The 12973-nt window shown below is 35.7% G+C and overlaps 1 protein-coding gene across 3 annotated transcripts in view; it reads right to left on the bottom strand.

Moving 5' to 3' along the window:
- LOC106879723 (uncharacterized) overlaps positions 1 to 12973 on the bottom strand; it is a 120308-nt gene that overhangs the window by 86665 nt on the left and 20670 nt on the right. The window contains exons 1-3 of one of the 3 annotated variants that reach the window (XM_014929403.2): positions 10963 to 11077; positions 4729 to 4889; positions 2598 to 2711 (exon numbers count right to left, since the gene is read on the bottom strand). In XM_014929403.2, coding sequence (XP_014784889.1) covers positions 2598 to 2711; positions 4729 to 4851 — 237 coding nt within the window. In that variant the 5' untranslated portion in view covers positions 4852 to 4889; positions 10963 to 11077. Of the gene's footprint in view, positions 1 to 2597; positions 2712 to 4728; positions 4890 to 8112; positions 8212 to 10962; positions 11078 to 12973 lie in introns of those variants that run through there. The other 2 variants (XM_014929404.2, XM_052967826.1) reach the window with 2 other exon arrangements.

Genomic DNA, 12973 nt, shown 5'->3' on the forward strand with positions numbered 1-12973 from the left:
GAGAGAGAGAGAGAGAGAGAGAGAGAGAGAGAGAGAGAGAGAGAGAGAGAGAGAGAGAGAGCGATTACAATTCATTAATTGAACATGATTGACAAAAACACTTTCTGCCTCATCATACACATAAAGAGAAGTATGCACACACAAAAACAGTGAGCGAGATGAAGGGGAGGAGGAAGAGAATGAGAGAAACACTCTACTATCTGATGTCAAATAAGTCAGCATTGAATTGGCAATGCCAAGTAGGCAGCACCAAATAAAGCTGTGCCAAAATATCTCATACCTGCCCCTAGACAGATTTTTTTTTCAGTGGAAGTCTTTTTACAGTTGAGTGAACAAAAACATGTTAAATATAATTGTACCCACCTATATTACAACCATTTCTGCTTAATGTACCTCTACTTAATTAATTCCAGCTTGACGACAAAGCTTTACACACATCAGCAAATTTATTATTTGCTGTTTAAATATAAGAACAGCAGTTCTTAGTGGGCTATGAATGACAGATTTTGTGTTCATAGCTGATGAAGCATAACAACACAGACCCACATCCTATTTAATGACATCATTTATAACCCAGTAATGTATTTTTCAAACACATTGTCCATAAGAATTTCTCTCCCAAGACATCCTTTTTCTGCAGTTGTCTAAGCAATTGTCTCACTATGCTTCAATGTACTGAACTTGTTAAGTGTCCATAGTTAGATTTTAATCATCATTGCTTAGTGATGATTAAAATATAGTTAATTAATCCTTTAGCATTCAGATTACTCTATCTAATGTAATGACTATTTAATCACATTGTCTTGAATTAAATGGGCATAATCTTGTAGCTGTGAGATTTTGATGACATGGCTGTAGTTTTAGAATGTCAGTGTAGGGTAGGAAAGAGAGGCTGGATCTGGCCTATTTGAACATAAAACAGGTTTGATATTTGGGCTGAACATGGTCAGTTTAAATGCTAAAAGGTTAAACATTAATGGTTTTAACTTCAACCAATTATCCCAAATCTTAAGACAAGAAGATGTAAAATATACTTAGTTTGTGAATATACTTAGTTTGTGAATATACTATCAACTAGCCACCAACCAGTGGCACAAACTTCTATTCCAATTTTAAGAAATGTTTGTTCTGGCAAGGCATCTACGTAATCCTTAAAACAGTGCAATGTTTCTAAAAAATATGTGGAAGGTATTGTGAACTTGGTGTTCTGCTCTGAATGTTGTAATGTAACACTCACGAGTTGTGTAATGTAACAGTCATGAGATATACGAGTTGTACGTGTGTACATGTATGTATGTACACACACAAAATTTGTTAACTACACAACTATGCCAAGGGACTACAGATGAAAATCCTACTACAGATGCTGAATTATATGCAAAAGCAAAGTAGCTAAGCAGGAAAGTTATAAGTTCATGAGTTCAAATTCATGAATAGTATTCTTTTCATTACAGTATGCTTCACACTCTAGGGCTTAATTATTCACCAAGTAGTTAGAAATAGATACCAGATCTTATAAAAATGTTCGGGATAAAACTGATGTCTAATCTAGGTCAAAATTCATCTCATATCTGCTCAGTGAAACCATAGGCAAGAATTTGTTTTTTATAAATTCTTAAAATGTTTGGAGGCATTTACATATTTCTACTGCTTTACATCTTTACTGATAGTTTAGATGGTTGAATCAGTAAGGTATCAAACAACTAGCGATTTGTTGTATCCTTGGATAAGATACTTAACCCTCAAATGTCTAAGCTGTAAATAGACACAGGACTATAGCTTTCACTGGCACATGTGTAAAACTTGGATTTTCTACCCTGCAGCCATGATAGAACACAGCTCTAGAATTACTCTGTGATCTTTCAGTGTCATTATAACTTGTATAGCCTCATCCTCTAAGAAGCAGTAATATTATAAACATTTATGAATATTTTATTGACTTGCAATGTTGTGATCAGTTTCTCCCAGAGGAAATATTATAGTTGATAGACACCTCATTTGCTTAACACCATATAAACTAGAAACTGGAAACAAGCACTGGCTCAGTAGAGTGCAAGGTTCTATAAAACAGTTGAGAGAGCAATACAGCTCTAGACAGGAGATGGAAAAGCCAACTTATGATGATGATGTCAACGGTGATTGGAACATATCTTAACAAAATGTTCTTATATAAAATTATGATGGAAAGTTTAATATGAGAGTGAACACTTTAAAATAGGCAGTTTCATAGCATAAAAACTAAAGGTTTACTAACTGGTGATACAGATGATGATGATAATGAGAACAATGATGATGATGATAATGAAAAGGATGCTAATATAATGATAATATATAATGATAATAGTGCTGCTGTTGATGATGATTATCATTAATTATGTAATGCAAGATAACATTGAAAACAATATATATAATAGAGACCCTTATAAACTATGTCAAAAATGAAAATATAAAAAACAGAGAAACAACAATAAGTGTAAAAATGGCCAATGTTCATAAAGAAAAATAAATAAATATAGACAGATAATGATAAATAAAATGAATGCAAATTGTAAGGAAAATGATGAATAAAGAAGAAGAAACTGAAAAACCAAACTTACCATGTCTGCAAATACTACACGTAAGTTGTTGAAATTCTGCCTGCCGAATACATAGACACCACCTGTGTTGCTGCCAAGAGCAACATATCTTCGAGATACTGAGATACAGGTATACTAAAATAGAGAAAATAATGATTTTTTTAAAAATTAGCTACAAAGTCTTAATAGTGGAGAAAAATACAGGGTATATCAGATGGAAAGTGCAAGAGAGATGACAATTTAGTGTAAACACTGGTGTTGCTGTACTCTGTCTCCAAATGCAGGAGTTAATGTCTCATCACAAGGTGGAGTAGCTCTCTATGTTTTTTGACCCCTTCCATCATGATAGTAGATTTGCTCAGTGCCACCCATCAATGTAGGCAATAAATATCCCACACAAAAGTGAAAGCTTTGTTGAGTCACATATTGTGACTCTGGGATAGCAGTTTCTATGAACCTGACTGCTCTCAAAAATTAAGTAAAAAAACAGGAAAAATAATCCAGAATTCTTGTCTGGTATTGGATCAATCCCAAAATCTAATCAGTTCGTGCCAGTCATGAGACCAAACATCCCTGAAAGTTTCATCCGAATCCATCCAGCAATTCTGAAGATATCTAGTCTATTATAAACAAACTAACAAACACGACTGAAAACAATACCTCTGCCTTCACTAAGGCGGAGGTAATAATTTCTAACATTGGTACCACGAGGAGGAAACAGTTAATTATATCAATCCCAGGACTTGGCTAGCACTTACTTAATCAACCCTGGATGGATAAAAGACAGGATTTGAATTCAGAATACAAGCTAAATATTGCAAGGCATTTTGTCCAATGTCCAAACGATCCTACCTCCTCCCCCATAATAATAACAATAGTTTCTGATTTAGGCATAAAGCCAGTAATTTTGATGGGGGAGGGAATTACTTGAATCCATTGACCCCAGTACTTGACTGGTACTGTCTTTTATCAACCCTGGAGGGATGTAAAGGTAAAGTTTACCCTAACCAGATTTGAACTTGGAATGTAAAGAACCAGAGCAAATACCACAAGGTACTCTGTCTGATGCCCTAACAATTCAGCCAATCCACCACCTTTAAATTTCTAACAAAAGGACAAGGTTAGAAATTCGAGGAAGGGGTTAGTTAATTAAATCAACCTCAGTACTTGACTGGACTTTATTTCAATGATGCCCAGAGGGATAAAAAGCAAAGTTGGTCTCAGTGGAAATTGAACTCTGAACATAAATGCCACAAGGCGTTTTTTTTTTTTTCTGAGGTTCTCATGGTTTTTCCAATCCACTACCCCTTAAGTCAATCCATTTAAAAATAATCATTTCCCATATAAACACAAAGCTTCAAATTTATAGGATGGGTATCGTTGATTCTATCAACCCCAGTAGTTAACTGATACTTATTTTAATAATCCTAGAAAAGCAAAGTTGCTCTGGACAGAATTTGAACTTAGAGCAATCACTGCAAAGGCATTTTATCTGATACTTTAACAATTCTGACAATAGTGATAAAAATTACAGATGTAGCCAGTTGGACACAGGTTAGTTTGGTCATAGGAAGACCACACATACACACGTACATGTAAGAATACAAACTGTTGGTCTCTAAGCTGGTTGGCCAAGACCCCACTAACTCAGTTATCCACATCCATGCCCGTGTAGTCCCAATAAATGAATACTGTGTGAACTCCTCTATATACTTCTCAAAACTCGGTGCAGTTGATTCTGTGTCTGTATGTATGTGTGTGTGTGTGAGAGAGAGAGAGACAGACAGACAGACAGACAGAGAGCAAGGGACAGCAAAAGATCAACCCCACTACTTAACAAGTGGATCGGGCATTTTAGGAATTAAAAGTTTCGGCCAGGTACAAAGCAGTACTCACAAGTTAAATCAACCCTAGTACTTGACTGATATAGCTAGTAGACTGGCTTTTTTAAGAGTTAAACGTCTTTGCTAGATACAATATCAAGCAAATTAAATCAATTTTAATGCCTGGCTGGTGATATAAACAAGATACAAACTTCTAACTTCAATTAGTTGTCTGGTATCCACTTCACTTGGTCACTTGCCACACACACATACCCACATATAATCAAAATACTGTGAAAAACAAGCAACAATAACTACAGGTGACATACCTTTAGGCGAGAAGATCCCTGAAGTGGCACCTTCAGCTGATCCAAAGCAGAAGATTCCACTAAGATATTGGTCCATGTTTTTCCTTCTGATTTCCCAGAAGCTTCTGAAGTTGCTGTCTCCATTTACCTAGCAGGCCATCCAATATGTAAAAACGAAGAACCTGTCATGGAAAAAATATAATCTACATGGGCATGGATGTGGATTATAGTGAAGAAATATCATCATCATCATCATCATCGTTTAACGTCCGCTTTCCATGCTAGCATGGGTTGGACAATTTGACTGAGGACTGGTGCAACCAGATGGCAACATCAGGCTCCAATCTAATTTGGCAGAGTTTTTACAGCTGGTTGCCCTTCCTAGCGCCAACCACTCAGAGAGTGTAGTGGGTGCTTTTATGTGTCACCCGCACAAATATTTTTAAAAAAAGAAGCTAAAACAGAAACAACAGCAGTATGTTCACAACATTAGTCATAAATAAGTGTATAGTTCAAAAACGTTCTGATTTATAAATACTTCAACTTAAACCTCTTATTTCAGTGATTTCTTCCCTTATACTTGCATGCATAACTTAATGCTTTAAGCTGCATTAGTGAAAGGAAATAATGTCTTTGGAGTGGGGTAGTACCACAAGGCCTGAGATTTTGGGGAAGGGGGCAAGTCAATTACATTAATCCCAGTGCTCAACTAGTACTTATTTTACTGACCCCAAAAACATGAAAGTCGACCTTGGCGGAATTTGAACTCAGAACATAAAGATGGACGAAATATCACTAAGCATTTTACCCAGTGTGCTAACGATTCTGCCAGCTCACCACCTTCACCTAGATAATATATGCAATCAGTTATTTCTAAAGAGCTTTTAACACATGAAATCAATCTTCACTGTTAGTTTGTGATAACACTCTACTTCTTGTGCATCCATAATTTACTCCTCTTCACTCTTTTTCTGTAAATTAAGCACATACACACATACCTATCTATTTTGCTTTCAATTACCATATTGTATGCACAACAACATAGAAATAGAGGAAGAAAAGAAATGAGTAAAAGTGAAATGGAGAACTACTGAAGTGCGAAAATAGGTTTAACAAGAGCAAGAATAATATAATAAATACATGTAAGAAGGTTATTTAATTTTAAAAAATACATAGAAAGTTGAAAAGTTCTAATATTTTCATCAAAATACTTTAAATCAATGAGAATTAACCAACTCAGACATGCATGCAAAAGTAATTCTTGTTTCTGGATTTGCTAGGCAACAAACTGTTAGAAATGGAAACAGATTTAGAACATCAAATAGAATTTGTTTTGTGTAAATAAATATATACAAATAGATGTGACACAGAAACAAAACAAGCAGGAAATGCAAAAAAGCACTGAAACAAATAGAGATCGAGTGAGAATTAGAGGAAATGGAACAAAATTAGTCTTCTGGAAATAAAGATGAAATACTGTTATTGGTCTTTCTGAAAATAAATGAGCTATGTCCATTATTTGTCTCTCTACAATTGTTGGTCTAATTAAATCTATGTTTATGTCTCACATGTGTATTATTTATATTGGCAACAGCAAGACCATCGGGTTGTAAAAAAATCTGCCTTAACAAATTCTATGCAAGCATGGAAAAGTGGATGTTAAACAATGATGGTGATGGTAATTATCTCTATCCAATGTGATTATCTCTGCTCAATATAGTATTAATCAATGATGATCATGGCAATTATCTCTGTGGTCATGCTAGGACACAATCAGTTATATATTTTTCTGACGTAATAAAATACTGAGTAATCTTATGTTGGTTCATTACAAATACATTATCGGTACCTTATGTCACCAAAAGTTAAGTCGTCCAATGAAGGAATCAAATGCTGATATACAACAAACTGAAACACGATTCAGCCACTGGCTCACAGGCATACTGTCTCTACTCTGTCTTTTCTATTGCGACTATAATAGCCTCTGTTCTTCAGAGTCCTGTTCATCCTTAACTCAGCTAGCCCTTACTTATTTGTTTTCCCACTTCACGTCACCTGTGTTGTATCCAACCCTTCAGAGCATGCATTAACTACTATGACCAATTCTTCTTCTCCAGAGCACCAACTTTCTGGAATCTTCTCCTTGATCACGTCTTGTTACAACAGTTTAAATGGAACATTAACAACATAGCCAGTCTCAGAAAGCCTGCAAAGATAATGGGTACTGCCTCTACATCAAACAACATACCTAGTTCCATCCGTCAACCATCAACACAATCACCACACCTCTAGAAATAATATATTATGTAATAAAACCTATATTTAGAGATAGTGTTGATGATGACAGAGATAGTTGGATACGTAGCTTGAGTGTTTACATTTTGTGCCGACTTGCTAAAAACGATAGGTATATCTACCACAAATCACATCCGACAGGAAAGACTTCTTGATTGGATAAGGTTGTCTTAGATAAATAAAATGGAATAATTATGATTAGAACTACTCTGATCATAAAGGTCTGCTTGATCTGACAGCTGATATAGTGTTAAACAACTATGTAATTCAACGAGAGATATTTGATACCATGTGATTGTACAATAGTATTTCAATACACAGCAGCAAGATTCATCGGAGATAAATAACCAAAGAATAAAGTACGACAAATTCAAAGATAGCACGTTAATAAGGTTACAATTGGTAACTGTCCTGTTACACGGCGAGGTTGTCAAAGTGAATCACAGACCTGGAATAAGGAAGTAACTTTTACCCTAAACATATATATTTCGCACCGTGTGCATGCATTTTATATTTCAACAACTTTTTGTAAAATGTGTCGCTAAAACAAACCTACATTTATATCAAAGAAGATGCCACCACATGTTCGTAAACAGGTGAGAGATGAAGCTGGCGAAAGAGAAATAACGACTACTATACAGTTGTCAAAATACCATGGAGATAGGCGAAGGTAATTAAGTGCAATAAACACTCATAGAACACCCACAGTTAAAATGCCAACTTGATTGGCCTGTGACAAATTCAGAAGTAATACAAGTATTATTTACGTTTCTCTAGATTGTGCTTTGGTCCCAGGCCATCCCTGATTCAGCAGACTTATGGTCTCAAAAACATTCTATTCCTGACCAATTCATATTTTTCAGACAAAGTTAGTCTGGGACTACATCCTCCAATAATGCCCTTTCATTTTTAAGGGTGTTTTTTAAGGGAGGAATTGTCTACTACAGCGACTGTGTAGGGGCTCCCTCGCTTGCTCGTATTTTACCAGATCAGCCCTGAACATAGAAAAACTATGATCAAAAGAATTCTATCCGTAACCATCCGACTTTTTTTAAAGCTGTTCAGCTGTAAGTTGGTTGCTATTTCTAGCAAGGAACAAGCGTGACATACCTTAAATTTTCGTTATCAAAGGTATCCATCAACGGGGTATCCATACAGAGAGCATATGAAGACAGTGCAGCTCGACAGTCGAGGTTCTCTGTTATAGAAAGTGTGGAGTTGGGTGGGGCGGGTACACTACTTCCTACGACCTGTATATAGAAAATCTACTTTTCGAAATGTTAGCTGACTAATACATTAAAAGTTTATTTATTATTTATAAGGAAACTTAAGAGTAATATCTATTGGGTATTCACATTTGTTTATGCTTTTTATATAACTATTATATCTACATAATTCTTCTTTATTTCCTTATTGGCCACAAAAATCGCGTATATCTACTATTTATTAAATACTGTGTGTGTGTGTGTGTAAGAGAAAAAGCACGTCTATTGAAAATGACGGGAAAATGGGAGATACACATATGGAATGCATAATCGACACATAAAATGAAAATGTCTTCGATTATTATATTACGTGTTGATGATTCATAATTAAAAAAAAAGTGTTGGGCGTTATTTTAGACATCTCCCTTTTCAAAACAGCTTGTCTAGTTTACAGGCATCACTAACGAAACTGTATACCTTCCATGCAATTCATTCAACCTTCGATTTTACGATTAACAAACGAAAAAGAAAAACCTTTTGACTGACGGAGCCAGTCTGTCATCTAAGATGGTATATCAATGAGTTTGTTTACGACAGACAGCACCATGCTGCTACAGTTGTAACAGCAACAGCAAGCATGTTATTTGAAATTATTCAACACGCTGAATTAAAAACAAGGGGTAAAAATCTACAAGTGCACATCTACGTGTGTGTGTGTACATGTGTGCGCGCGTGCGTGTGCGCGCGTGTGTGTGTGTGTGTCTGGTGCGCACGTACAAGAGTGGCCAGTAGCTGCATAATATAGCTGATATTGAAAAAATGGCATCAATGGTTCGTGTTGCGCAACCAGCACTACCTTTGCTAAATGCTTCAAGTTGTTAACATTTTATTTATCTGTATAAAACTTAAGTTTTATAATCAACACAATATATTCGTTCATTTGTAGCGAAAAGCGTAGATTCCAAGGTACTATTAAAAAAGAATACAGTAGAGCTAATTTACCCATTCATGGATACATCGATAAGACAAAGGAATCAAGCAATCGATTCTACTGTGCGCATCTTTGACAATGAATGTGTGTGTGTGTGTACAGACGGATGGGATGTCCCTGCTAAGCATCCACATCTACAAGGCTTTCTTTGTAACATTCTCTAGATTTCATTATTTTCCTTCGAGAGTAATACACACACGTCTGTCTATGTGTATATCATTCGTTGGTCGGTCTATAATGTTAGCATAAGAGCCAAGTGATAGCGGCAGGGATGCAGAGATGAGAGAGGAATATAATTAGGGAGTGAATGATTAGTTGTGATAGATAGAATGGCGAAGAGAGAAAGAGAAGCTTTAGCTCGATTTTTAAATAAAACAGAAATTACTGAGGATAGAATATTTTTCTTACTTTATTTATATACTATACTCACCAACTCAAGCCTTTGTTATGATTTCTCTAGTCTGTGTTTAACTATGCAAACTCCATTATCCAAGAGACATATTTGCATAACGATACAGCTAACAAGTGGGTTTGAAACAAACACCTGCAAGTCATTTTCGACAAACTGAAAATGAACCTAAAAGAACACTACAGCAAAACAATAATAATGATGATTTTGTTGGGCACAATATTGATTTTTTTTTTATCTGAAAACCTGAAATTTACCTTATACAATTAGCCATTGCAATTGTTTACTAGTAAACAATTTCTCTTTTCAATTTAGTTTTAAGCGAAAGATGAATATTTATCATAAATTTTTAAATTGACTGTTATGTTATTGGTATTAATATTTAGCGATTTATCTAGTTATGACGAAAGAAAGAAAAAAAATTAATAAAACGACCCATAGGTAAATTGATCCAAAAACCTAAAAGTACAAAATTTGCATACACCTCGGATAAGAGAATTCATAGAAATTTAGGATACTATGCCTGATATAAAAGAAAGAAATTATGACATATTGATCACGGTTGGAAAGCTTTTGTTCATGATCAGGGCTGCCATAGGACTACAGAACAACAACGAACAAAATGCATTTCACATTTAATCTCGGTCGAAATAATTATAATTTTTTTTCACCTAACACAAAGGTTTCAGTAAGTATATGTAGAGGGAGGGGATAATAGTGCCTTTCTCAAACGAGCTAATATTTTTTTTTTTTACATAGACACAATAATTGGTAATTAAACAATTATTGGGAGGTTGATGATACGGTGCATGTATATTATACAAACACATACATATATGTATGTACGATGTAGATGCATCCATATATAACAATCATCGTATATATACATAGATATTTATGCATAATACAAATGCATGTACATAAATATATATTCTTACATAACATACATGCGCACAGATTTTGTATTTAGTATTTCTTCGTTATACACCCAAAACTACGTGCTGTATATAATGCATGCACACACACACCTGGAGATGGAAGGGGTGGGGGTACGCATGGCTGATACAATGAATGAAAATACTAAGTGCTAGTGACAACGTTTAATGATGACAACGGGTTCTTACAAGCGAAAAATAGATAACGTGTTCTCCGACAATATTAAAGAACGAAACAGTGTTCTGTTGTGGAAAACATACACACACACACCCTAGAATACCAAGGAAATCGTAGCGAAAGCTAAAACAGACGGAAATAAATGAAGTAGAGAAGCAGAAGAAAAGAAAATAGCACATAAATTAAAGCAAAACGAACAATTATAGTGATTACATTTTTTCTTATATGCTTTAAACACTTACTTTATCAGTAGTGGACAACCCGTTTTGTTTTCTTTGCGTAAAGTACCCAGGGTGTAATTAAGAGCACACACCTATCCGTTCTCACATGATACATTCTCTTTAAATCGTGGGATGCACTAAGTCGAAACAAAAAGAACAAACTAGTCGATCATATTTACTTACGTAAGCCTCGTTATCGGACATTCCTATTGATATGGGTTATTTTTGTCTTGCAGTGCAGACGACGCGAAAATTTTTTTTATAACAGTATGGACTGCGGCCAAGCTGGAGCACAGCTTTGGAAATTCAGTTTTTTTTTTTTTTTCTAAAAAGAAGAGAAAACTTATGAGAGAGTTCTAGATGGATTATTTTAAGAGTAATATTGGAAGTATTTCAAACTGATAGTGTTGGTTGGTAACTTTCCACTTTTTTTTTGTTTGTTTTACTTTGCACTGCAGCTAGACAGGGGCACTGCCTTCAAAGGTTTATGCCAAGTGTTAATTCTATCGGTCGCTATTTACTGAACCGTTAAGTTATGGGGATATAAACAAACTAATATAACCAATGCAAACATGCACACACACACATACATACATACATCATCATCGTTTAACGTCCGCTTTCCATGCTAGCATGGGTTGGACGATTTTATTGAGGACTGGTGAAACCGGATGGCAACACCAGGCTCCAATCTAATTTGGCAGAGTTTCTACAGCTGGATGCCCTTCCTAACGCCAACCACTCAGAGAGTGTAGTGGGTGCTTTTACGTGTCACCCGCACGAAAACGGCCGCGCTTGAAATGGTGTCTTTTATGTGCCACCCGCACAAGAGCCAGTCCAGGGACACTGGCAACGATCTCACTTGGCTTGCCGGGTCTTCTCACGCACAGCACATTTCCAAAGGTCTCAGTCAGTAGTCATCGCCTCGGTGAGGCCCAATGTTTGAAGGTCTTGCCTCACCACCTCAGCCCAGGTCTTCCTGGGCCTACCTCTTCCACGGGTTCACTCAACTGTTAGGGTGTGGCACTTTTTCACGCAGCTATCCTCATTCATTCTCACCACATGTCCAAACCAGCGCAGTCGTCTCTCTTGCACACCACAACTGATGCTTCTTATGTTCAGCTTTTCTTTCAAGATACTTACACTCTGACGGGTATGCACATTGACATTACACATCCATACATACATTATATATTTTAAATACACACACATATACACACGCATATATATATATAGTATAATTCAGGTAATAACCTCATAACATACATTTAAGAGCATATACCATGCATCACTCTACAGCAGGATATTTCCCAAGGCTGGAGAAACATGTGGAACACCACTATTGTATAGGATTAATATAAGAGTAATATCACAGAAGAATGGAAAATGCCACACTGACAACATTTGTTTCTGCACCAGCCTTTACTTGATGAGTTTACATTTATATATCATTATGTAAGATAACTCCTTAGAATTACTAGATAATTAAATATTCAATTTCATAGTAATTTTAAAGAATGATCTTATATAATCATATATAAATCTAAACTCAGCATCTTGAAGCTGGTGTTTGGTGCAGAAACAAATGTTTTGATGTGCTATTAAGGCCTGGTATTTTCCATCTTCATATTATACTATTCTTATATATATGACATTGACCACTAACGTGGACATTTAATGTGCTAGAAATAGATCACATCTTGTGTCTAAAAAGACCTAATTTGTTCTCAACATGAAATATAGCGTGATACCAAAACGTAAGCGGGCAAGACATTTAAAATCACCGAAAAGGAACATTATTAAACAGGTACCGGTTTCAAATTTAACAATCTTACCGACTGTCTATTTCTCTTCAGCCTGATTTGTAATGGAACCATAATCATCAGAACCCCATACAAAGTTGCCCACCGCCATAGGTGCGCGTGTATATGGTTCTGCTAATTACAGCTTAACGGTAAAATTCAAAAGTCTTCGTTTTGGCGCGCTAACTCCAGGAATATGTCTGCAGAGAATATTTACTGCGTCGCATATA

Source organism: Octopus bimaculoides, chromosome 5, assembly GCF_001194135.2.
Source record: "Octopus bimaculoides isolate UCB-OBI-ISO-001 chromosome 5, ASM119413v2, whole genome shotgun sequence".
NCBI classification, from domain to species: domain Eukaryota; kingdom Metazoa; phylum Mollusca; class Cephalopoda; order Octopoda; family Octopodidae; genus Octopus; species Octopus bimaculoides.